Source organism: Halichondria panicea, chromosome 12 (genome assembly GCF_963675165.1).
Source record: "Halichondria panicea chromosome 12, odHalPani1.1, whole genome shotgun sequence".
NCBI lineage: Eukaryota > Metazoa > Porifera > Demospongiae > Suberitida > Halichondriidae > Halichondria > Halichondria panicea.
In genome coordinates, this window is record NC_087388.1 from 3072406 (window position 1) to 3097982 (window position 25577).

Sequence of the window (25577 nt, forward strand, 5' to 3'; positions counted from 1 at the left end):
AGATCAACTGACGTCATACATTCCATTAAACTAAACCGCATTATTGTTAATACAGCAGGGACATAAAAACAATAATAATTATTATACCATGTTCTTAAAATCAAAATGTTCACTTTCTTCTCTTGAGTTCTTCAAACCGGCGAGTAAGATCATCAAAATCCACATCACCTCCACCACTCGCTCCGCCAGTAGGTGGGAATTGTGTTTGTGGGACGGGAGGGAGGTCCAGAGCATCGCCTGTGGCTGGTAAAGCGGGGGGTTGGAATCCACTCTGAGGACCAGTGGGCTACAAGGAAATATCATATTATTATAATCCCACCTATTAGTGTGTAAACAAAAATACACGTACTAATAATACAACTACAAAGTAAATTAAGTACACCGACGTACGTATGGAAGGTTAGGGTTGGAGGGTGGAGGTGGCTGTATAGGAGGGCCCGGATATGCAGGGGGAAGATTGACCTGTGGACAGTAATAGTATATATCAATTACAAAAACTGCAGCCAAACTAATACAACACAGACTGAGTCAACAGAAACCTGGCGTTCACGCTCTTTGTACACAAACTCACTGCTCCTCCATGAGGCTGAGATGGAGGAACTCCATTTGAGAGCCCACCGGTGGGCATTGCTGCATATGGGTTTTGCTTGGTCGGAAGAGGACCAGCTTGCTCTGGAATGTATGGCTTGGCTTCCTCGCCACCATTTGGAGGGGGAGGGGGAATATCATCCTCGTCCTAAGTAATTAGTAGCAAGGAAACATTAGTACATGTACACACAACCAGTAGCAAACTGTACACTACATGTGGACTTACAAGAAACATGGTAGGGTCTGGAGTGTAATCTACTTTGTAGTTTCGAGCAATTTCAAGCATGTAGTTTTCTACCAAAGATTTCTTAGGCGCTGAAGCTCCCAGTCGGTGAATGACTTTGGGATTGACTGTTGAGGACATGTTTGAGCGAGCTTGTTGAGCGAATGGCTTCCCAAACTTGTTCTCTAGTTGGTGAGCAATCTGCAATACACACAAATTGGGATAGCGACATACAAAAAACAGCAGACAGGAATATGCACTTTTGGACTTTTAGCACATAATCGTCTTGAGTATCGATTCGGTATGGAATGAATTAGTAAAGATAGGGTGCATGGGTATGCCCTCGTAAGCACTTGAACTTCTACATTGCAGTAAACTACTTTTGTTGTGTTTACCCCCAGCCATATCAGCATGAAACAATACTCAAGCAAGTATGCTCACCTGATTTAGTTCCTGAACATCTGCGGACAGTCTTGGAGCCACCCATATCAATGTGGACACAGACTCGGCTAGGCTTTCCTCACAATACATCATTTGCTCCAGCATTCCAAACCTGGCCAAGAGTAGGTCACAGTAGAGCTCTACCACTTCCATAGCCTCAACAAGGTAGTCTTCACGTATGATGTGCTCCACCTAGAGTGTTAATATGAGTCACATGTTGTTAGGTATGTGAACAAACTGCTATCACATGAAAGTTACACATAAACATTATGACAGTGCATATTGAGACAAATTGGAACTATGATCCACTCACTCTGATTCTGGCTCTTTCAATCCGATTATTCTTGATATAGTCTGCTATCTCTCTTCTTGCCTTCATAGCTACTTCAGCTATCAAAGAAAGGAGCACCGTGTATACCATGCACTTAAAATACATTAGAAAATATGTACATATAACAACAATATTTATATATAGACAACGTACACCATGAGTTTACGTCAGTACACACACACACTAACCGCATCCCATAATCATTACGTTGGGACACTACAATGTCATACATGTATCAAATGAATCTCTATAGTATTAAAGTGATATGCACATTTAATTAACGTCCAAATGGCACTACAAAAAGTGATTCATCAACTTACTCTTCTTCTTTTCTAATAGCTTGAGGCGATTGACGGATAGTCTAAGGTTAACCCTCAGTTTTTCTGCCTTGAAACTTGGCATGTTTGACTCGACACAACGTGGAGGGTAAATGTTTCAGGTACGATCTAACGAGTATTAAATGGTAAAGGAACAAACGCAGTGAGACCAGACAAATTAATGCATGAGTATCCATGACATAATAAATAAACTCTCACACTATACTAGTACTAGTATAGTAGCACTACATCATGTCAGCATGCAACTTATGCAGTAGAAATTTGATCTAGATAGTTTGTAGCTGGAATACAAGCTTATCATACACAGGAAAGGAACTTACTTGTCTGTATTCAAGCTTTGTGAGCACTCTTCCACTGCACTAATAAAAAATTTAATGATTTTGTTTTTTGTTGCACCGATTAGTTGTAAGGCAGGTGACACACACATGACTAAAATGACGTCACTTATGCATTTCACGTTTTTGCATTGATCTAGACGACATCAAGAACAAATTCGACGGCGAGAGTTGTGTTGTGGACTACTTTAGCTGTGCTGTTTTGTTTGTTGTGTAATAGCAGCACCTAGTATACATCGAGGCTCCAGGCTCCTTTCTGCGTTACAGAATTTGGTGTGAACAAAACGCTACGGCAGGCGCACTGTAACTGTGAAATCCCGATCCAAGCCAGCCTCCTTGAGATACTTGAAAAGAACTAGGTGAGTGTAATTGTTATATCCAAGAGCTTTTTAACAAACGTTTTTAGAGACAGCTTTGTCTATGAACTACTGTAAGTTTAGTAATGGTACTGCTGGTGTGTTGCCATGTCACTCTATCTTATGATCTAGGCCAAAGGCAGTCGATGTGTACATGTTTGGCCATGATAAAATCGATAGTATTATTATGACATGACAGTGATTTCTCTTGATTTGATACAGCCTTGTTATTCATGTATCCACCTTGTAAAATTTGTCTCATGCTATGTCACATTCCTTTCATAACAGGCAAATTTTCTGTCAAAATGCCTACAAAGCGAAACAAATCACAATCAGCAAGTGCAAGTCATGCAAGTGGTGGTGACTCAAAATTTAGTGGAATGTTTTCTGCTCTGAAGACAAAATTACGACGCAGTAGAACTGGTTCTGTTGACGGTGATCCTAGTGACAAACTCTCTGAGTATCCAAGTGCAAAGTGTGCCACATTGCCGGCCCGAGTTTCTGGCGTTGAAAGCACAAAGAAACCTAAAACCTTACATTGGATGGCTGGTTTGGTGGATGAGCTAGACTTTATTCCATCTCCTGTCAGCAGGGAGGATAGTGAAGAATCTGTTGATTCTGGATTTCATGGATTTCATCGAAGTCCCAGAATTGAAGAGAGAGGTAACAAAGTGATGGTCATACCAGCTAGCACTTCAGGTGGAGGAAAAATCTACGATGTGGCCACTGTCGAGAAAGCGTTTGGCCCATTGAAAGATGTTGGAAGGTGGTATTCAACATACAGCAACTCTCGTCAACAACCTGTAGATGAGGGCCGATATGTCCACCGACCATTGCGCCTACAACACTCCCTTGATGAAGAAGAGCGACTAACATCTCGGCCACTACCTCCCATACCACCACCTGTGTCGAATCAAGCACCACCTGTGTCAAATCAAGCACCATCTGTGTTGAATCAAGCACCACGTATACCACCTCCCGTGCGTGATGATACTGTGTATGAGCATGTGGAGCAGCGAATGCTAGGAACCAATGGGCTGTGTCTAGGCCTTAGAGACCTCTCACATCATGGTTGGTACTGGGGACCTATTACACGAGTTGAAGCTGAAGAGCGACTAGGTAGTTATACTGACGGCACGTTTCTCGTAAGGGACAGTTCTGATGACAGATATCTTCTCAGCTTGAGTTTTAGGTCACAAGGAAAGACGTTACACACCCGGATCGAATACTCAAATGGTTGTTTCAGTTTCTACTCTTACCCAGATTCAGACAGCGAGGGCTTTCACTCTGTTGTTGAACTTATTAAGAAAAGCATGGAGCATTCCCAAGAGGGAGTATTTTGTTTCAGTAGAGCCCGGGCTTTGGGTTCGCCAGCTGTACCCGTTCGATTGTTGAAGCCTTTTTCACGCTATAACCATGTGCGTTCTCTACAGCATTACTGTAGGTTTGCGATTCGACAAAGTATTAGATTTGACTTGATTCGTAAACTACCTCTGCCACGTCACGTTCATGGTTTCCTAGAGCAATCACAATTCTGAAATTTGACTTTTACTCAAATCCATTAATTTTGTCAGTTCAATACACACTGTCAATGCAGTGTATACATGTGTGTCTTTTAGCTTTATGCTTTGACTAATTTTTTTGTATTCGACAGTGTTTTTAAACCAAAGTTTATACACAACTAGTGTGTATGTATGTGAATTTGTGGTTATGTAAACATGCACCATTTGTGTCCTTATTTATATACATTATCCATACATTGTTCATTTATCAATTTGTGCGATTGTGTACAATTTATGCACAGCAGCCGTGATTAATTTTCATTTGCACACTATAATGATAATATTATTATTAATTATCATAATTATCACACTTGTGGCAATAATTACTTGAAACCAACAATCTAGTAGCTACACAATGATTATACGCATGATGGCCGGATATCATTAATTTTGTATGCACATGTGTATCACAAATTAACAATTACATTTCAAAAAGAGAAATAATTTATACAAGTAAGTAGCTACATGTAGCAGAGAGGTAGAAAAGACATTAATCAAGTTAGGGCGATCAAAGTTTAAGCTTCAGAACGCATACTGTGTGCGGATATCTTCAAGCTTCTTTGAAACCTAACAAAGGAATATAGAAGTAAAATTATACTTTGCGGTTTCACATCACAACAAGCAATGAGTAATTATGTCCCTCTTTTCACCTCGTTAGGAGTCCTATCAAGATCTAAAGCGATTTCTCTCTTCTTGGCAGGGTCCATTGAGTTGTACTGCTCACACAGATCTCCGTCAATCACACTCTAAAATGGTGTACGAAGACGTAAGGATAGATATGCAGCATATAATGTACCTTCACAGGCAAGTAAAAAGAGCGGAAAGAAAGATGATCACGACCAATCATGCTGGGCAGTTCACTCCGAAGATGTAGCTCAAGATGTTGAAAGAAATCTATGTCCTAGAGTAGATCAAAGACAACAATAATATTAACAGTCTTAAAAAAAACAGGAAATTGAAATCAGCAACACTGAATACACAATAACATAACTGTCTACATTGAGTCAATGCCTACATGTATACCTCCCGAGAAGTAAATGGTACCATCATGCCCACAGTTCCTGATAGAGTGGTATACACTAAGAGCTCTGAACCACCAGGAATCAAGGTGGTCTTGTGCAAGGTGTTCACAGTCTCTCCCAGGTGGAACGAACAGATAACATTCGCCTATTCAATTGATAGTTATCTGAGCACTGTACACATGTGCACATAATTTGTAACACATAGCAACATGAAGTGTAAGCAGTATTCATGCACGGAGTCTATATCTCTACACACCCACCTTCTGAGATGCACCACCAAGCATCCCTCTATCCCATATCGCCTTGTTTCCAGTTGGATCTTCATCCACATCATCACTAACATCAGGAGCAAGCCGTGACTACAAGTGAACAGTACAGAGAGAAACAGTATAGAGGGCAAATGTGCATGTACACAGAACATATTAATACTGGCAGGAATTTTCTTGCTGAACGAAAAACACACATGCTTCTGTGGTTGACATGGCTACTACGAAAGCACTACAACAGCCACATGCACCTGCAGCCACATATAGTTGATGCTGTCGCTCCATTAGTCAATTGGCACTATCTCAACTGGTCAACATGCACATAATTATACATGTATAACACTAATGCCAGCATTGAGAATTATCGGTTTCCTTACACGGCATGACAAGCACGCAACTGGTCAACATGTACATATATAACACAATGCCAGCATTGAGAATTAATGGTTTCCTTACACGCATGACAAGCACAGTGTGGTCATGTCAACAAATTTAATCAGCAATAACGACAGGTGTACGTAGTGTATTGTATTGTGTTGTCATGCAAAGGATTTGGGGCCTCTCAACAATTAGTGGTTACTGCACAAGAACAATTAATAGAGTATCCACTCACAAACTGCCCTGCCTAGAATAAAGGTAAGTTAGTCATGTGAGAGCATGTATGCACTTCCAGCATTCCTTACAATGCATATGTTTCCAAATTTGTCAGCAGTAGCCACTGTGTTGAAGTCCAGCACACAGCAAGCTGTCATAAATCTACACATGTGTGTGAATGAATAGTTTTAACTTCGAGTACAAAGTGATACCTTTCACACAAACACTAAGAGGAAAATCAAGCAAAGGGTACAACACTATCCAGGAAACAAGATGCTGACCTTTGACAGGTTTCATCAGCAAAGATAACAAGTTGATTCTCAACAGCCTTGTAGCGTACAAAATGAACCGCTTCTTGTACATCAGACACATAGACTCTGTTGCCCATGGTCTGTATGTCCACAATCAGATTGGGAAGGTGCTTGTTCTCACACTTTCTCAGCATTTTCTTCTTCCCAATGTCGTATATCCTCAGCAGCTTGCCCATTCCCACTAGTAGGCGTCCTTGGAAGGGCGCCAACGCCACAGGTACATCATCAAGCGGAGTCTAGTAGATAACAAGCTACCTTTATAGGTTATATTTATAGAAAATCTCTCAAAAATATTACAGAATTGATAAGAGCAACACAATGAGAAGTAGCTGACGTACTAAGATTCACAATTCTGTACCATAAAACCTATGTAATTGAGAGAACACTACTTGGAGCATAATCATTATTACATGTATGAAGCTTAAGAGGGCACTAGAAAAAGTATTGTAAGACAATCATTAATATTTAAATAAATTATGCCTCAGACATCTGTTGGTCGTGGGAAATACACTACTAAGTACAGTACAAGTACAGTACATGATGCTGGTACACCTGTGTAGCAGTCTAACACTTTATAGGTAGACTGGTAAGTATGTATATACATGTGCATTGACAGTACTGACTATACAGTGTCCACGTACTGAATAGACATGATTTAGACATGATATAGGAGTTAGTACTCCCATGATTACACTCACAGTATGCACATGCTCCAGCTTGGATCCATCAGGGTTCAGCCTGAAGAGCACCAGTGCACCACCAGAACTGGTCCTGGGCGAGAGCATCATGTCTTTGGCTGTACCCACCACCACATACCACTCTGTGTCAGCACGTGATGTGAACGTGCACACAGCCACACTGAATGCAGCAACATTCTGGTCAAATTGAACTAAATCCAAGGTTCGACCCTGCAGCAATAAATAACTGTTCTTGTGTGTGCACCGCACCCCATATTGTTCACACAATGGAACTGATTTTAGAAGGGTATTATCTACATTGCAGTATGTGCATTGAGACACAGCACACTATTCATAAGTACACTCTACAAAAAATAGTTTGAAACCTGCAACATTAATTGTGTACAACTCACATATGTATGCACGAAATCTTACGACAGAGAGTCAAAATTAATTGAAGAGTACACCAAACAGTATCATACTATGCCACCTACATGTACACGCACAAGCATGCACTTTTCCTTTACCTCTGCGGGGTGCATGAGCCTAAGGCAAGAGGCCCACATTCCAGCACCAGCCTTGGGGGCTCCAAACATAGTCTCTGGCAGCTCTTGAGACAGAAATGACTCAGCAGCTTCTGCCGCGGCAACCTAGACCGAGGAGTAAAATCAATTACTAAGACCTCTGATACACAGGTATAATTTATGTGCCAAGGCTTCACCTACGATACTTCAATACTAAGCTGCTGTTTTGCTATGGTTTACAGTAACATGCACTGATTTATAAATATTGACAGCACCCACCTGTTCTTCGTCACCAGCAGTCTGAACCATCTCCTCAGCCATAGCCTGCTTTCGATGAGCTTTGTACGACTCTGTGAAGGCATTGTGATCAGTCTCTATCAGCACCAGAGTTCGGCTAGGGGGGTGGACTGTGAGACGACGAGGGGTGAGTTGAAGGGGCGTTGATACTTGATTAAATACAACCCCTAGTTTTTCTAGAGAGAGGATACGCAGAGTGTTACTGGCAATGGCAACAATGCCTTCAGGGCACTGCTCAGAGGAGAATCCTGAAGCAAAGTCGAGGACATCATAAGAGAGTGGAGTGAGATGGAATCGAGACTGATAGTTGTAGCTGAGCCAACTCCTACTTGATACAGCCAGAACACTCTCTGCGGATTGCATGAGCACTCGAAACAGCTTTACAGGACGAGTACCCATGTACCTGCACAACCACATAATATAAAATTATGTTGCACTTAAAGTGAATGTTTACAAATTTTCCGCAAAGATTCATAGTAACTCTATCGACAGTTAGTCTAAAGCCTTCCAACGTTACATAAACATTGTACGTGTTCGCAGCACACACACACACACACACACACATGTAAGGCTTAAAGACTAATAATTATATACAGTCATGTACATGTAGACTAATGCACAATCAGCATGTACAGCTGTAACAGTGGTTTAACAACCTTGTTCTGGTGTCAGAGAGATCTCCAGTAACCGAGTCCAATGCAGTACGCAGGAGGACTCCATTCTGTAGGCCTATGTTGAGGAAGAGTCCACCACTACTGCCCATTTCTCCCCCTCCTCCCATCTCCACTATACATAGACTTTCTGCCCCAGCTGGCAGTGCCTGCATGCTCAGTGGCTGCAGGGTATCCTGTAGGCATGGTAGGGAATATACTTGACACAGTACAAAACACAGCACATATATAACAGGGGAGGCAGAAAAAAGTCAAAAGGTAAGTTACTGCTCCCTACAATCACATGTACAATAGGGGGAGGCAGAAGAAATGTCAGGGTAATTAAGTTACAGCTTTCTACATTCACATGTATAATAGGGGGAGGCAGAAGAAATGTCTTGCTACATTCATAGGGGAGGCAGAGAAAGGTCAGAGTAAGTTACAAAGTACATTGCTTGTAGCCAAGAGGTATTTACAAGTTGTGAGAATTGCTTTGATGTCTGGTTGATTGGCATGACAGACATGTACATTCATATTATAGTGAAACTACACAGGCTCTTATGTCTGGAGATCTAAAGAGGTCACAATTTTTTTTACTAGTAAGTACATGTGATGATTGATTGTACGTGAGTAGATTATAGCATAGATAAAAGAGAGAGGGATTGGAAACGGAAGTGGTGCACGTGACCATTTAATATTGGTTCTACACAGAGGCCTTGAAAACTGTCCGCTTTTCGTCCTATTTTTGCCAGGTAACTCGCTCAAAATAAGAAAGCTGTGTTTCTCGAGACATTATCTCCTTCAGCAATTTATAACACGCCTATTCTGTGAGCCACGTGTGGTACTAGCTAATGACTGACCACACCCAGTAAAAGGAAACATTCAAAGTAAGCTTCAAAGTGCTATTTTAGGGTCTTCGATTGCTATAACATGTAAGCGTCCTGGTAATAGATTTGATCTGCACAGAATAAGCACATCTGCTAGTGGTTTATTCTCCACAATGTGTAGAAATAGGCATCAGCTTGGCTACCTTGTAGCCACGCCCCTTATAGATGGCTTGCTAAAGACAGCCTCTATTGAACCACGGGGAAAAGCGGATGTTCATTCGAAGATACTTCTGTTTCCAATCCCTCTCTCCTCTATCTATGATTACAGTAAGCCACACAGCAATCGTAACAATCATAAGCAAATAACCCTACAAGTACTGCACTTAATATACAAGTACCGTGTAGCGGGAAATTTTCGTGAGGTGCAAAATTTTGCGTTTTTCGAGGGCAGAGCAGTTAGTTTAAACTGGGATAAACTCCCACGCACCGGTATTTTACATGCAAAGTTCTTGGTAGGTGTGGTTTCCAAGAAACGCGACTATTAAAACCCACGAACATTTCTGCTGAGGGCTCTGGAGCCAAAGAGCGAACATTTCCCGCTATACGATAGTAAATTCACACCAGGTTGTACATGTTTAAAAATGGTAATGTACTGCACTTACTGAGGGATCGAGAGAGATGATTCTGACAGTCTGGTCAGTCAGCCCAACAGCCAGGAATCTTGATCTTTGCTCCCCAGGGGGCACTGTGCCGAGGCTCATACATGACACCTCAGAAGCCATGTCTTTCCTCTCAGTGTACTCATTCAACTGGCCGCTCTGTGGGCACATAAATGTATTTGTATACACAGCACATAAACATACATGTAACACTAGTATCCTAAGCGTGACAATGGGAGTACCTGTACATGCACATACCATGTGACAATTAACATCAAACAATAAAACCAACAATGCAGATGCCACAATGACTCCCTTGCAAGTGTAAGGCATGCAACTGACCCATGAGTAAGACATTGTTACATCGGTAGCAAGTGCCGAGTACAATTATTGTTAACAGTGGTTTTGGTGTATTTAAATATGCAATACAGCCATGTGCAAATAAGAATACAACACTCCCAACGAAGTACATTGCCTGAACTTTTCAATCACGTATACACAGACAAATGTGGGTTCGTGAGGCTAACCAGGTCCATTTCAAAGTAGACGATCTCCCCGCCATTGAGAGCAATGACCACCTGTCGCTCATTGATGGCACACTTTGTAATGACTCTTTTGCCAGGTGATCTCCACTCGTTCACACGTTTGTCGGCACGGATGTGACGAATACCATCTGGGTATACCTACAATGTAACAGTATATGCATGCACAAGAAGCATTCAGTATCACAGGCTTTCACAGTCTAGTGTGTTACAACAAAGAAATTAATGTTACACGTATACAGGTACTAAATGTACATGTTTAAATCAATGACATGGTGCATGGGACAATAAAAACGAAAAAGCATGCACCGTGACAATACAAACATACCTTAAGGTGACAAATATTCACAGGTTATATTTTACCGTATAGCGGGTAATTTTCGTGGGGTAAAATATTCGTTATTTTTGTGGGCAGGCTGACTTCCACGAAATTTTAACGTAGGCGTGGCTTATCGGAACGTAGGAATGCCATGCAGCTAACGAGACTAAACAAAATTTTTACTCACGAAAACCACCTTTTCTCGAGTTGAACGAATTTTTTACCCCACGAAACTTACCCGCTATACGGTACAGCATAAAATATAATCTTACTTGTGTCATGTACATTTTACTGATTACAATCAAAGCGATAAATTTCATAGTGGACATAATCAGCAAGCACACACTCATTTGGAAACATAATAATACCAAGGGCGTACGTATAAAAAGAGAGAGGGCATGCAACTGACTATCAACCCTAAAGCCACAGACCGTAGTAATGTAGTGCTGTATATACACAATCTATTAATAGAATTTTATTTTTAGATTTTACTGTACTTTTCACCGCCCACTTAGTTTTTGCTTGCAAGCTGTTGCATGCCTTCTCTCTTTTTCTACGCCCTTGGTAATACTACCGCAGAATTGTCACCTTAGGGTGTTATTGAATTCAAAGTCTACGAGCTGTGCATAAGAACGAGATACATGTACACATGATGTATATGTATGTGTATCTACACGTACTTATTGTGACTGCTAAAAATCACCTGTATAAGGGCATCTTCACCAAGCCTGGAGCAAGCGAGAGTAGGTGAAGTCCCCAGGAAGCCGGAGTCGGTCACTTCCTCAACTGTCTCTCCAATAGAGAGTACCAGGGTGGCATTAATAAAGGATACCACAATATACGAGTCATACTCCTCTGGAGGGGAAGACAATAGACATTACGTTTAAACCCTCATTATTGCATTATTGAATCAGGCATTTACTGACATTTAACTGAGGAAGTACGGTACACTATTCACAAGCACTGTACAGATGTTGCATGTACGTACAGCACACTGAAGAAACAAGTACATGTGTGTATATAGCCACCTGCAATGTTTGTCTTGACTGTCCACACGGCATTAGGATTACCAGGCAACTCAGACACAGCCATTTCACTCACCTACACACCCATGTACACAGATTGACCTACATGCATATACTGACACCACTGCAGCTGTCTCATACACTAAACAGCAAAAAGGCTATATATACATGTACCAATGATTGTCTGTATAATTATTTCCGAATTAACAGTCAGACAACGAAAACTGATCAGTATAGCTAGAAGATAGACCAGAGATTCGAACGTTTGGTCATGCACAAATTGACCGAGCAGAATTATCACGGGAATTTAACGTTCGTGCAATAAGATAAAAACAGGAAATATCATAATTGTGATTGATTGAAGTAGCCATTTTGTGATAGAATCACAGTGCTACCTGGTTATTTTTGAGGCACGAGGTTTCTTTAGTGCCTCAAAATTGGTTTACTTCCGGTTAAAGACCTCTCTACGGTAGGGGTATGACCATTTGAACCTCTATCCTCGAAAATAAAATTTTTAGTTTGAGCAATCCACAAAAATGTAGTGCCTCGAAAATAACCTTAATTGTAATTGTAAGTAGCACTTTCACGGATGGCCAAGACACGTACTTTAAGTGATAGCTCTAGCAAGAAAAGGTAGCTAATAATTATGGTCGAATTCCTACGAGCGAAAATGACTTCACATTTCGACTGACAATTTGTGCTATGGTCTGACATTTGTCAGTTCACTTGGAAAATGTTATTAATGAGGCAATTAAAATATAATTGGCGATTCTATTAATTTTGGCGATGGCATTACTGGCATGTATTAGGCGATCCTCACTTACGCCAATTGCAGGGTTTCATCTAGTGGGGGGGGCGGGAGGAAAGCTTCCCCCCCAAAAGAGAAGTGAAAATAGGCCCGAGGAGAGGGATAGGGAGAGAGAGAGGGGGAGGGGGAGAGAGGGGTACTATACCCAACATTATCTAGACACGGTCTTTTGTTACATGTAGCTTTGCTAGAGCTAGGATGATTGGTCATCACCTATAGTCTTACAAATATATCCATTGCTTTTGTATATACATGTGGTTTCTATAGTATTCTATACATACGGTGTCCACAATTTCATACCAGCATACCAAGTTACATGGAGTTGCCTGTCAATGCACATTGCCAGAAATACATCGCTAATAATTATAGGCACCAACAACAAACAAAATAGGGAGTGCGGTGACCGAAAGTGGGCGTGACCTCACATTTTTCGCGCTAACGCGTGGTTCCTTTTCAAAATTCCCCCCCAAACTTAAAATCCTTGATGAAACCCTGAATTGTCAAACCTATTTCCTACCCAAGTACATTGTAGTAGCTGATATATATACAGTGTATGTACATCATGTAGAGCATATTCCTTGAAAGGACACCATTATTATCATTGCAGGGACTTCGTTCATGATGTCACACACACAAACAGTTTTACTGCTCGGTTTAATCAACTACAGTGTATGCACCACATGTAGTTTACCTCAAGTCCATGCCTGAGTACTCTTAGAGAGGACTGTGGGCCACGCCCACAGGCAATATAGAGTTGAGGCGTGTCTTCAGCAGCAAGGTCGGCCACAAGACATGACATTACGGGTGAAAGACTCTCTAACTTGTCAACCTGAAACGTACATGAAATGCGGTTAAAAACACAAAAGCAGTGGCATTTATGCTAGTCACTAGCTACTAAACAATGTATAATAACAGACCTGGACAAGGTTTTTGAGAGGCCTGGGGGCAATGAAGAATGTTTCTCCCTCTTCCAAAGGCATGGCTGACGAGAACTCTGGCTCCCCATCATCATCTCCCAAATGGGCAATCTGGTACAAAGCACTAGCAAAGAAAGGCAATAGAACATTATTTTAAACAAACTGTTAGAATCCGGTAAAGGGCATGCAAGAAATAAATGTGCAACAGTATATCCCAATGCATGTACATAAACACTACTGTTTATACATGTAGAAAAGATTGATTATACTGAAACAAACGTGCATTGCCAGACGAATATAATTTATTATATTAATGAGCATACTGATTTCCAAACTCTGAGGCACAGAAGAGGAAGCCTGTTTTGAGCACACACATCGATGCTGCCACTGGTACAGTGTCAAAATACTTGATTCTGATCTCAGTCACCTAGAGTAGAAATGCATGTCACATTGTAATAACCACAAAACATAGCAGTATATAATCAGCATTAAGTTTGGTTTGAAAACATTAATTGATATCCGTTCATTTACTCATTGAAAATTCTATTAGCTAGTTAGCAAGATACCTTCTCATTGGGTCTCCAATATGCTCACTAACTCCTGCGCTGGAAAGCCTAAAAGACAGGCATCTGCAACCATTGAAGACCGTACATGCTCAACAGTTAACCCTTACGTGCTTTAGTTTTATATTATTGATGCCACGCATGCGCAAAGTGAATACATGTACCAGCTAGGCTCTCTTTTCGTGAGAGCCTGAAATCGAGGCTAGTATACATGCTACAGACAATATGGTATTTTATTGTTACAGATATGACCAACAAGGACAGCAGTCCTATAGATAACAACAGGTTTACCGTAATCCTCGTGCAGCTGCGCGTCGAGGCATAACAACTACATGTTTGGTAGCCAATGCATGATCAGCACACTTTTTTCAACTGTTAGCTACGACAGCTTGTTTACAGTGAGTGCAACTTTGCTCCAACACTTGAAACTGCTTGGCCAATCCTAGCTACAAGTAGTACCTACTGAATTTGACAATACAATGTAAGTCGTAGTGCTAACATACCGTATAGCTAGAAATTTCTGTGGCCCAAAAATTCTGCGAATAGCTGCAAAAAGACCTTCTGCAGATAATATTTCTGCGAATTAAACTTTCAAATTAGGCGTGGTTAATAAGCATTTGCGGATAATATTTCTGCGTTTACTCACTCATTCGCAGAATTCGCAAATTTTTGGGCCACAGAAATTTCTAGCTGTACGGTACTTACCAAGTCATCATCGGTCTCAAGGGTCACTTTGAAGATGTCCCCTTGCTCAGTTTGTAGCAGGAAAAAAAACATGTGCTGTAGTCAGATAAAACAAAAATTAATAGTTAATTTCTTACAGCTTCAAAAATCGACACCAGCATATATAAAGATTATATACACACAGATGAACATAAAAATATCTATATTATAATTATTATAATTATGCACACTATATACATACTGATACAGCTAGAGAGTCCATAATAAGAGAAAGAATATTGAACGCATGCATATACTTTGCATCAGAAAGTAACATGGCTTCCTATCTGTAACGCATGGTACAATGACAATTTGGTAATTTATAAGCAATAATTATAACGAGGCATGTGATGGCTCCAGGCGGCCAGGAACCCACGTTACTTGAAACATGTGATGCAAGGTATTGCTTTTTTCAATACTCTCTCTCTTTTTCTTGGTATAATGTACAGCAGAAAATGTGGTGGCGTACCTTTGTTTTGTGAGTTGCACTAGACACAAAGAGGATACTTCTCTCAGCATCATCAAGATCATGCTGTCGTCGAGGTATGGGGCAGCGGAGGTCGGGCTGATCACCAAAATTCTTATAGACTAGGTAGTTCTCACAGGCTAGGAGCACTCCACTGGGACCATCATTGCCTCCTGGGACAGCCAGCAGAAAATTAGCTGTGTCTTCAAGAGGCTCAGAGTACTTGCGTACAACATGGTTGAGACCGAGGTCCAGCTCATAAAATGTAAGAGTTTGCTGAGCAACTTGAGCAGCTTCACCGGTAGGGTCACCATCAGCCTCCTGTTTGTGGAGTGATCATACGCACAAATAATTGCTTTGCATCACAATTTTCAAAGGAACAGGCAAACATATAATGTTGATTTTTAACTTTCACACACCTCGTAGTCGAGCTCAAGTGTGGCGAACATAGGGTTATCGAACCCCACATCCACTCCCACCATGTGGTAGACCAGATTGTGTGACTTGTGTGCTTCTAAAGGTGAGGAGATGGTTAGTCTGGCTGCAGAGTCTCGGTTGAGGATGTACACCAGCTTCTGTTTCTCAATGGCTCCTATCATGGCCGCCCTGCCTTTAGGGTCAACAGCAAGGTATTGCCCAGGCACAATACGACGGCACCCACTCTTGCCAAATGTCTCCTGATGGACCTGTGAATGTTTAGTTATTAGTGCACTGCACATACACCTACACAGTGTGTCTTGCTAGTATTAAACATACACAGACCTTTTCGAACATATTTTTCTGAGGGTTGTAATCCAAGATCACAATGCGCCCAGAATCACTACCAACAATGAGGAAATCTGTAAAAGTAGCAGACTCTGATACACATACATACGTGTACGATATTTACACGTACAAAATCAGTGATTTTTGAATTTGTTAGCAGATCTAGCAATTTATAATGTGTCGTTCATAAACGTTGTAAAAATGTGTACCCTTAGAGCTCCCAGTGAGTCTAAATGGTATGATGGACCGGATCATCCCAAACACGTCACAAGAGTGGAGGGAGTGAAGTTTTCCTGTATTTGGGTCGGGACGAACAATTTCCAAACTCTTTCCACGACTTAGGACAATTTCTTGCTGCTTACTACCAGCAAAGTTTCCATGAACAGCCTGAGTGATGGTGGACGCCTTTTGCAGGGTGAGTGAGTATAAATGCATGTTGGGGCTAGCAAAGACTAAATCTATGTGCTTGGGTTATCAGATTATCATAACTTCAGGCTTGATCCTCCGGCAGGTAAGGAGAGCATTGATTAGAACACAACGTGGCCACCTGGCTAATCGTAATATTTGAAGCTGTTCGTTTATTTGAAGAAAATTAATAGCTAACCTTTAACCTTTAGATTTGTATTACCAATACGGACACATATACATCATATCAATTTTGATATTCTGCTTGGAACTTAACAACTGAAGATGGCCTACGCTCCTCAGCCTACTCCTCCTAATCAGCAGTTTCTCTGGGGTATATTTCAGAAGTAAGTCTACGCTATAAAGCAAGAAGCAACACATACTTTATGATAATAAATAATTTATTAAGTCTCTGTATAGATTTACCTGCTTGTACTTCTGCTGTGTGATATGTTGCTCATAATTATGTGACTTCAGGGGTAGGAGAGATCGTAGACCATTCTGAACGCGGTAGTAGGCCTTTTTTATATAAGTTTATGGCTTTTGAGTGGGGTGCAGTATGTTTTGCTGATCTGCTTTGCTGCTTCAAACATGTGACCTTGTTTCTCATTGACAGTATAGTACAAAGTTGGTCACGAGTTATATTTAACTTTGTACCCTCTAAAAAGTGACCCAAACCCACCCAACCCGATGAGTCAGCACTTCACAGTAGAACCTCGGTTAGGCCACTCCAAGTGACACTCTGGTTTCTGGTCCTGAAGTTTTTCTAATTGCATGTAGGCGGGCGGCTTTTCTCATTATGTCATTATAAATTTCACCTTATGAACTCATTATTTTGCAAATGAATATCATTATCACACTATTTTGTACCACATGGACCATTCTGCGCATGCGTAGTAGAAATAATGAGATAGAAATCCAAGAATAAAATCTGATGTGGGCGGTGGACCAGAAACCAGAGTATCACTTGGAGTGGCCTTATCCGGAACCTTGGTTATCCGGCTTGGCAGTTTTTTTTTTTAATAATCAGAAAATGGGCGTGTCCCTCAAATGCGCATGCGCGGTGCAGCTGTTACCATGGAGACATGCCTGCTTATCTTCTGCGCATGCGCAGACAACCATGTGGCACTGCTGTTTATCAATAAAGTGGGTATAAAGCAAGAGGACAATAAAGTGGGTGGATCAAGGCGTGGTTTATCTATTCGATTATCCGGCATATTCACTTATCTGGCCTGCTTCTGGAACTGTCCGGATAATCGAGGTTCTACTGTATCACTCTTGCATTTTTGCGTTCATCTCTCTTGCATCCTGTGTCATAGTATATTAAAACTATCATATAAGATAATAGGAGTCAAAGAAAGAAAGGGAAGCTAGGCTAATGAAAGCACTGCGGGTCCTGATGCCTCGGTGGAGGTGTCAAGGCAAACATAATGTAATAAAGCTACTGGTTACCTGAGGCGCGCGTGGGCGGCCACGGGTATAGTAGTCTGTTGGTTTGTTACCCGAGGCCGTGCCGCGGCCAGCGGGTATAGTAGTCTGTTGGTTTGTTTGTCTGTTTGTTTGTTTGTCACGAGAATCTCTACTCACCTGGATGCCATAGCGCTGCGTTTGCAGCATGGATAGCCTTCACACAACAATATCTTGATTTAAATAGTGGCAGATTTTGATGTTAAAGTTTCTTTGTCGAATAAAAGCATAGATTGAAGAGAGAGGGATAGGAAACGGAGTGGTGCACGTGATGATTTTACATTGAATCTGCAGTGGAGCCTCGAAAATTATCCGCGCTACGCCCTATGAACGAGGCTATTAAGCACACTTTTGCCGGGTAACTCCCAAAGCTGTGTTTCCTCGAGACATAATCTCTTTCAGCAACTTAAAACACGCCTAGTCCATGAGCCACGTGTAGTACTTGCTAATGACTGACCACACCCAGTAAAAAGAGACTTTCCAATAAAGTTATATGTTCCCAAGGCTGTTTTAGAGCTATTGGAACATGTAACGTGTAAGCGTGCTGGTTATGACTACTACAATAGGTATAGACCTTGAAATATAAGTGAGTTGCACGGACTAAGCACAGTTACTTGTAGTTTATTATGCACTGAGTGTAGAAATAGATATTGTTGTGATGGCCTCGATTAAACCGCAGCGTAGCGCGGATGTTACTCGAGATACAAACCGTTTCCTATCCCTCTAACTCTTCAATCTATGATAAAAGCGAGCAAAAGCTAAACTTGCCCGTTGGCAGCTGCTAACTACACGCGGCCTTTATTCGAGATACCCTATTTACATTGTGATTTTCCACATGGGTTACTTACAGCTGAAGTGATCCTGTACCAGGAACAATGGAACAGGGTCACTAAGTAGAAAGCTAGAATTATCTACCTCTGCTGACTACGTATTTGCAGCTGAAGTGATCCTGTACCAGGAACTAAAACTGTGACTGGTTGCTGGATCCTATATACTCCAGCCTGACAGGACTCTCTAAGCCTAGCCTACGACTCCAGGCTTCTTTGCTGTGATCCCAGTCCACAGTGCATGTCTCATGTGACATGTACCACTCAATGTTTCAGCATGCCATGCCTCCAGTGTTTAGCTATTGAGTTGCTGTGCTGGTCATATACATGCACTGCATTATCTTTATTATCATGTCACCAGCCGAGGGTTTGCACTTTAGTGCTCTAGTTTGTCTGTTTGTTTGTTTGTTTGTTTGTTTGTAACAAGTATATCTACTCACCTGGATGCCATAGCACTGCGTTTACAGCATAGATAGTCTTCACACAACAATATCTTGGTTTAAATAGTAGCAGATTTTGATGTTAAAGCTTCTTTGTCAAGTAAAAGCGAGCAAAAGCTAAGAAGCTTAAACTTGCCACGTTGCCTTGAGTCAAGGTATGGGATCACTTCAGCTGAAAATACGTAGTCAAGGCTTGATTATGTATTTTCAGCTGAAGTGATCCCGTACTAGAAACAATTGAATAGGGTCAAGAAAGTAGAGTTGTGACTGGTTGTTGACTGACTCTGGATCCTATACGTACTGCAGCCATTATCACTCATCTGGTTTCTTTATTATCATGTCACCAGCTGAGGGTTTGCACTTTAGTGCTCTAGTTATTAGCATTAGCTTGTATCATGATGAACATTTTTGCTTTACTGCAGGCAGAGAATCCAGAATCACAGGGAAAAAACTCAAGAAGTGGGTGCGTAATGATCGACCATGATTGTTGTTAAAAACGATCGATGCCAGAGTCCAAGTCTAAAATTATAGTGACATCAGCAGAGCTTTGCAGCTCTCTTCTCTCACTCTTGCAACCACCAGTAGCTAGCGTTCTAGTGCAGAGCTCACTACTTCTGAAAAGGCTGCAATGGCATTCCAAGTAAACAAAACTAGGCATATCTCGAGAACGAAGCATTATTTTGCAAATCCACGAATTAAAATCCAAGAAAACATGACTAAAAGCCTATAGAAACTCTTACTTGCACTTCATTGATCCTTGAGCAGCTGTAGCAGTCTACACACACACACACACACACAGATAGACAGACAAACACACTACCGTATACCTCGCGTGCGCACTGAGGCATAATAAGTGCAGAAAAAACTCAAAAGTTTGGGGCTGATTGAGTTTCTGGCTCAGTACGACTATACACTGCTCACTTTCTGTCACTGGGTATTGTTAAAACATCATTTTATACTACTCGTATGGCTAACTACTTTTCTCTGTAAGTTTCCGCATATCTTCTCTTCCTTCTCTGTGGACGTAAACTGAGATATTAATTGTGTGACCATGCAACCTCCTTTCACTTGCCTCACATGATTTGCTTGAACATTTGTCCAAGACAGTGGACGTGTGTACAATCGAGGTCTTACAGTGTGCTCATAACTGAATGTAAAAATGTCCACGTTCCATTTCTAATACTTATTTTCCCCGACAGAGTTGATAAAGACAGGAGTGGTGCTATCTCATCTGATGAACTGCAGCAAGCACTATCAAATGGTTTGTCGATTTATACCATAATGGTACTGTAACCTATATGTACATGTATTTATAATTGATTTGTTGAGCTGCGGTGGCCTCCTTCGCAGCCTCTCCTTTTTCTGTTCTTTGTCACAATAGTTCAATACGGGATGAATTAGAGGAACAAAGAAAGAAAGAAGGAAAAGACAAAGAAAAGGAGAGCCTGCCTTGCTAAGTCGCGTGACGATAGACAAGTGAAAATGAACGTGGGCAATCACTAGCTGGGTGGGTAAAAAATTCGTAATTTTCGTGGGCAAGCTGACCTCCACGAAATGTTAATGTAGGCGTGGCTTACCGGAACGTATGAATGCAGTGCAGGCAATGACAAAATCCCGTTTTCGAGTTAAACGAATTTTTTACCCCACGAAAATTACTCGCTAGGAGCCTGACAGAGCAAAAAGCTACAGTATGCCTACGCATTGTGTTAGCGTCCTAGATAGTACGCCAGAATCCAAGTGTGGAGACATCGTAGACGAGGGCTTACCTAGTAAAGACTAAAGATCTAGATATAGATCTCAGTTTTTTCCTGACAGACCCACTTGACTAGTAGATATATTATTATTACAGCAGTAGCTAGTCTACTCTAGTCTTTTCTAGTCTTTCATACTTCCTCTATATACTGACTAAAGGTCTAAGAAGGCTGACTCCACTGTTCATAAAATTATACACTCCAGTACGGATTATGTCCTAGTAAATGCGCTCAAGTAATTGTGTGGGAGGACAGTTATTGAGGTTTTCTCTCGCCCACGCTCATTAAAATTTGTCTACTCAGTAGGGATCGAATCATGCGACTTAGCAAGGCAGGCTCTCCTTTTTCTTTGTAGCTTCTTTCTCTGTTCCTCCAATTTTCTTCTTAATTCTTATTGTGACAAAGAACAGAAAGAGGAGGGCCTGTGAAGGAGGCTAGAGCTGCGGCACTTTTGGTTGGAATTGCTATACATGCACTTGTTTAAATTACAGTGGAACCTTCATAAAACGGACACCATTGGGGAACAGCCTTTTGGCCGTTATAGAGAGGTGGTCTTCCTTGGGAGGTTTCAATTGCCAGCTATGTATGCTCTAGCTATGAGTCATTTCTTGCTGCAAATGAATCTTGGAGCTTTACTAACTGCTTCTTTAGCTCATACAAGCTTTGAAAAGGCTGTAGGAACAAGCTAGCTACAGCTAGGTTTTCAGGATTGTGCAAAATAATGCTATGTCAGCAATAATTTTCTGCTCTAATTCTGGGTGTGGTTGTCCATTCTGGGAGGTTATTTTCCATAGCTTAAAGCTTGTTGGGGACTAGAAAGCTGCTCGTTATACGGAGTAGAGAGGTGGTCGCTCCTGAGAGGTTGCTTTACATTGTAGTTTCAATCTAGTCCTGAGCTTTAGGCTGTTATATAGCGTGTGGTTGCAGTTGTCGTTAATGGGAGGTTCCACTGTACATGTTAATGTTTTGCAAATCCACGAATAGAAAACGTGACTAGATATCGAAGCTATAGAAATACTTTCCACTCCATATTTTGTGCCCAATATCGCTATACATACATACCATCAGGAGTGTATCCATAGATTGATGTGCATGCATTTATGTCTGCATATTCAGTCCAAAGTGATTATTTTACCACATTACAGGTTCCTGGACTACGTTCAACCCAGAAACAGTTCGTTTGATGATAGGTATGTTCGACAAGGACCGTACAGGCACTATCAACTTTCAAGAGTTTGGTTCCTTGTGGAAGTATGTGACAGACTGGCAATCCACTTTCAGAAGTTATGATAAAGATAACTCTGGGGCCATTGATAAGGTCGAGTTGAAAACAGGTATATACGGAGTGCGGTATTGTTCATTGTGTACATTTACATGTAAAATTGTTACAGGTGTTCTATAATTATTTTACTCTCTGAATAAAATATATGCTAGCTAGGTTAGGTGTACTCTGAGAAATAAGCATTGACGAGGTCCACATGTACATAGCAGCAAAAAGAAAAGAGTGGTTGTAAAACAATGTAGATAATTATAATTATACGTTTCTTATAGCGAACTTTATCTGTGTTGTAATCTTTGATCTTTTCAGCTCTGACTAACTTTGGGTACCGCCTTTCTGACCGGTTCTATGACCTGCTTATCAGGAAATTCGACCGGAGCGGAAGAGGCAATGTGGCTTTTGATGATTTCATCCAATGCTGTGCCGTTATTCAGGTAGAGTCCAATGCATTTCATGTACAGGATGAGCTGATATTATTCATGTTATTTGTGCTCTTCTATATCTGGTAATTTTATTTATTCTACTGTATTATACAGACCCTAACCAACTCATTCAAGGCGTATGACACTAACAGGAATGGATGGATTTCTATCAACTATGAACAGTTTCTCACTTTGGTGTTCAGTCTCAAAGCATGAACAAATTAATTATATAAAGTTATTTTTAAAGGACAATCTTAGAATAGTTGCATGATCACTATAATTGTATGTTTAGGACTGGCAATGCTATTTAAAGCATCTGTACATCTAGCTTTGAAAAGTCTATTTCTTCAACGGAAACCTGCATAAAAAGTAATTATAGGTACAATAATAATATTGAACATTATTCCTACTTCGTTTCTTTTTCTTGGAAGTTCGTTTACTCTTACTTTTCTTCTTTGGTGGGTACTCCCCAAACTGCAATTGACAACAGTTTTACATTATTAAATTTTTTATGTCTAAAATTATATATAATTATTATACATGTATAGCTCTTACATCTTGAGTGATGGATTTCAACTCTGAAAATTCAGCTAAATCGTCCAGCTCTTGTCGGTTGCTACGACCTGTGTCATGTGACTTCCTTTTGCGAGATAACCTCATCATATTATTCTCTTCAAACCTACAGAAACAGCAAAAAAGACAGATTGAGTGTCATACCGTATAATATACAGTGGAACCTCTAAAACGGACACCATTGGGGAATAGCCTTTTGGCCGTTATAGAGAAGTGGTCTTCCTTGGGAGGTTTCAGCTATGTATGCTCTACGAGTCATTTCTTGCTACAATTAATTGGAGCTTTGCTAACTGCTTCTTTATAGCTCATACAAGCTACAGCTAGGTTTTCACGATTGTGCAAAATAATGCTATCTCAGCAATAATTTTCCAGAGCTGATTTTGCGATTTTATTGTTGCGAATTGTTTGATGCTCGCAAAACGTTCTAGTAATACGGTAAAAAATGGACTTGAGTTTGCATGCAAGCATATTGTGTGTTCCTTATAATTATACTATGCTCACAACACTATAATTATAGTAACTAAAACACTATATTCCATAGTTATAAGGAATTAATGCTCTATGTACTGGTGTGTACGTTGCAAAGATTAACTCCAGTTCAAACAAGTTAAAAAAACATAAGTATTAATTTTTATGGGAAGAAGTATAATTATAGATTTGGGTAAAATAGAGGATCTGCATTTTCTCTTGCATGAACTAATTTGCCTTTTCTGCATGCTTTGCTCATGAGCGCTATATACGCCTTTTATGTAATTTAATTAACGTTGATCTAATCCTGGTACGCATGCCATCAGTGACCAGCTAGGGAATCAATTATTTTCTCTGACACCGGTATAAAATCATTTACTAAAGTCGTAATTACTAACTAACCATAATGGTAACACGTACGTATGCATGCTGTGCCATACACAAAAATATGTCTTACATACCGCTCCAAGTCTTTTTCTCTAGCAAGTTCTCTTCGTTTTTGAAGTCCACCAACTACCATAGATGTCTGCAGATATGAGAAAAGCCATACAATATGAAAGCGGGTGCTGATGCACCTCGGTGGAGGTGCCAAAGCTAAATAACATAATATTATAAAGCTACTAATTAATAATGATTTAGAAGCTCTCAGCCACTTGTAGTACCCTCGCTACGCTCTGGATACTAAATCAGTGCCTTAGGGCTTCTAAATCACATGGACAACGGCCGACAAAACAGTCATTTAGATACTACAGTCTACACAAATACACTACCGTATACCTCGCTTGCGCATGCGCACCGAGGTGTAATTAATACATGTACGTAATTCAAGTATGTGATTGAATCCACAAACCTTCACTTCACTTGGCATATCTAGTACTTCTTCCTTAAGCTCCTCAATTAGAGCTGTTTGATTTCTGTTTTTCTTTTCCCGCCTGCCTGGATTCTCATCATAGGGAGTAGACACCACTTTTGGAGGCATGTAGAGTTTAGGATTTGAGGTTGGTCGTTCTTCATCACTGCTCTCACTCTCGTCAACTTTAGACACCAGATTGGAAGGGTTGGGTTTAAAGCGTAGAGGATCACTAGCAGACGCTGGAGTAGGTATCAATAGTAATACGTACATATTAATTATTGCGTCATACCCATTCCAGTTGTTGCTGTTCGCACGAGTTTTTCCATTTGATACTTGAGTTTTTGATCCAAAGGTCGAATTTTTTCTAGTACCTTATACAGACAAGGAGGTAGAAGTAGTTTTGTTTATTATAACAACATAGAACAGAAGTGCATGTACTCACTGTTCGGATCTCCACTATCCTATGTAAGGGAGGAGTGCAATTAATTGATTGTCCATTCAGTTTCATCATCACCACTTGCACAATGTTGACCAGGTAACTGCAGGTATAAAAATTTAAAACTAGTGACTACCTGCAAGTGTAAAAACCAGCCGGTGGTAAAGTGGGTACAATTCAACATTCATAGGTGGCACTCGATTTTAATATTGGGATGGTGTGGGTACCGTAATTCGACCTATTAGTAAGTTATACCTCAGTAATAACTGAAACTTCAATTCTAGCAGGCTAATACCAGCCTCAGGCTTGTGACCTCCAGTCAGAGCATGTGCTCTTATCTTGGCTACGTGCTCTCTGACGGCCTTCACCCTGTCTGTGATTTCACTCAACAACTGGTGTCCCTTTGGAAGATCTTGGGCCAACATCTATAAAATCATTATTATAGTGAGCCAATTAAAGGGTCTTATTTATTATACCTTGACACCTAGTGTCTCCATTTCCAACTTTGAGACTCCTATATAGACAAG

General features: G+C 40.8%; 5 protein-coding genes across 5 annotated transcripts; 2 read left to right on the top strand and 3 right to left on the bottom strand.

Annotated features, from left to right (window-relative positions):
* Positions 1-3: 3 nt before the first annotated feature.
* On the bottom strand, positions 4-2373 carry LOC135344950 (IST1 homolog). Its single transcript, XM_064542246.1, has 8 exons — positions 2242-2373; positions 1904-2029; positions 1566-1642; positions 1253-1444; positions 815-1012; positions 572-736; positions 391-462; positions 4-286 (listed from the first exon to the last, which is right to left on the bottom strand). The coding sequence occupies exons 2-8, from the start codon at positions 1983-1985 to the stop codon at positions 110-112; spliced, it is 963 nt and encodes a 320-aa protein (XP_064398316.1). The 5' UTR covers positions 1986-2029; positions 2242-2373; the 3' UTR covers positions 4-109.
* Positions 2374-2381: 8 nt separating this feature from the next.
* On the top strand, positions 2382-4374 carry LOC135344946 (suppressor of cytokine signaling 6-like). Its single transcript, XM_064542240.1, has 2 exons — positions 2382-2615; positions 2901-4374. The coding sequence occupies exon 2, from the start codon at positions 2918-2920 to the stop codon at positions 4148-4150; it is 1233 nt and encodes a 410-aa protein (XP_064398310.1). The 5' UTR covers positions 2382-2615; positions 2901-2917; the 3' UTR covers positions 4151-4374.
* A 166-nt stretch (positions 4375-4540) lies between these two features.
* On the bottom strand, positions 4541-16709 carry LOC135344941 (splicing factor 3B subunit 3-like). The gene is made up of 23 exons (XM_064542231.1): positions 16339-16709; positions 16127-16203; positions 15784-16050; positions 15368-15685; positions 14881-14955; positions 13936-14039; positions 13613-13736; positions 13387-13524; positions 11891-11963; positions 11566-11717; positions 10529-10684; positions 10005-10160; positions 8522-8712; positions 7848-8268; positions 7572-7694; positions 7066-7275; positions 6338-6603; positions 6146-6218; positions 5457-5555; positions 5198-5341; positions 4971-5075; positions 4825-4920; positions 4541-4741 (listed from the first exon to the last, which is right to left on the bottom strand). The coding sequence occupies exons 1-23, from the start codon at positions 16562-16564 to the stop codon at positions 4697-4699; spliced, it is 3639 nt and encodes a 1212-aa protein (XP_064398301.1). The 5' UTR covers positions 16565-16709; the 3' UTR covers positions 4541-4696.
* Positions 16710-16713: 4 nt separating this feature from the next.
* On the top strand, positions 16714-23077 carry LOC135344954 (programmed cell death protein 6-like). Its single transcript, XM_064542252.1, has 5 exons — positions 16714-16881; positions 20468-20529; positions 22165-22353; positions 22608-22732; positions 22835-23077. Exons 1-5 carry the CDS (start codon positions 16820-16822, stop codon positions 22934-22936), a joined length of 540 nt encoding a protein of 179 aa, XP_064398322.1. The 5' UTR covers positions 16714-16819; the 3' UTR covers positions 22937-23077.
* LOC135344951 (neuroguidin-like) lies at positions 22912-25569 on the bottom strand. The gene is made up of 9 exons (XM_064542247.1): positions 25527-25569; positions 25306-25475; positions 25057-25153; positions 24904-24985; positions 24612-24853; positions 24223-24287; positions 23276-23399; positions 23131-23194; positions 22912-23078 (listed from the first exon to the last, which is right to left on the bottom strand). The coding sequence occupies exons 1-9, from the start codon at positions 25545-25547 to the stop codon at positions 23068-23070; spliced, it is 876 nt and encodes a 291-aa protein (XP_064398317.1). The 5' UTR covers positions 25548-25569; the 3' UTR covers positions 22912-23067.
* Between the last annotated feature and the right edge of the window lie 8 nt (positions 25570-25577).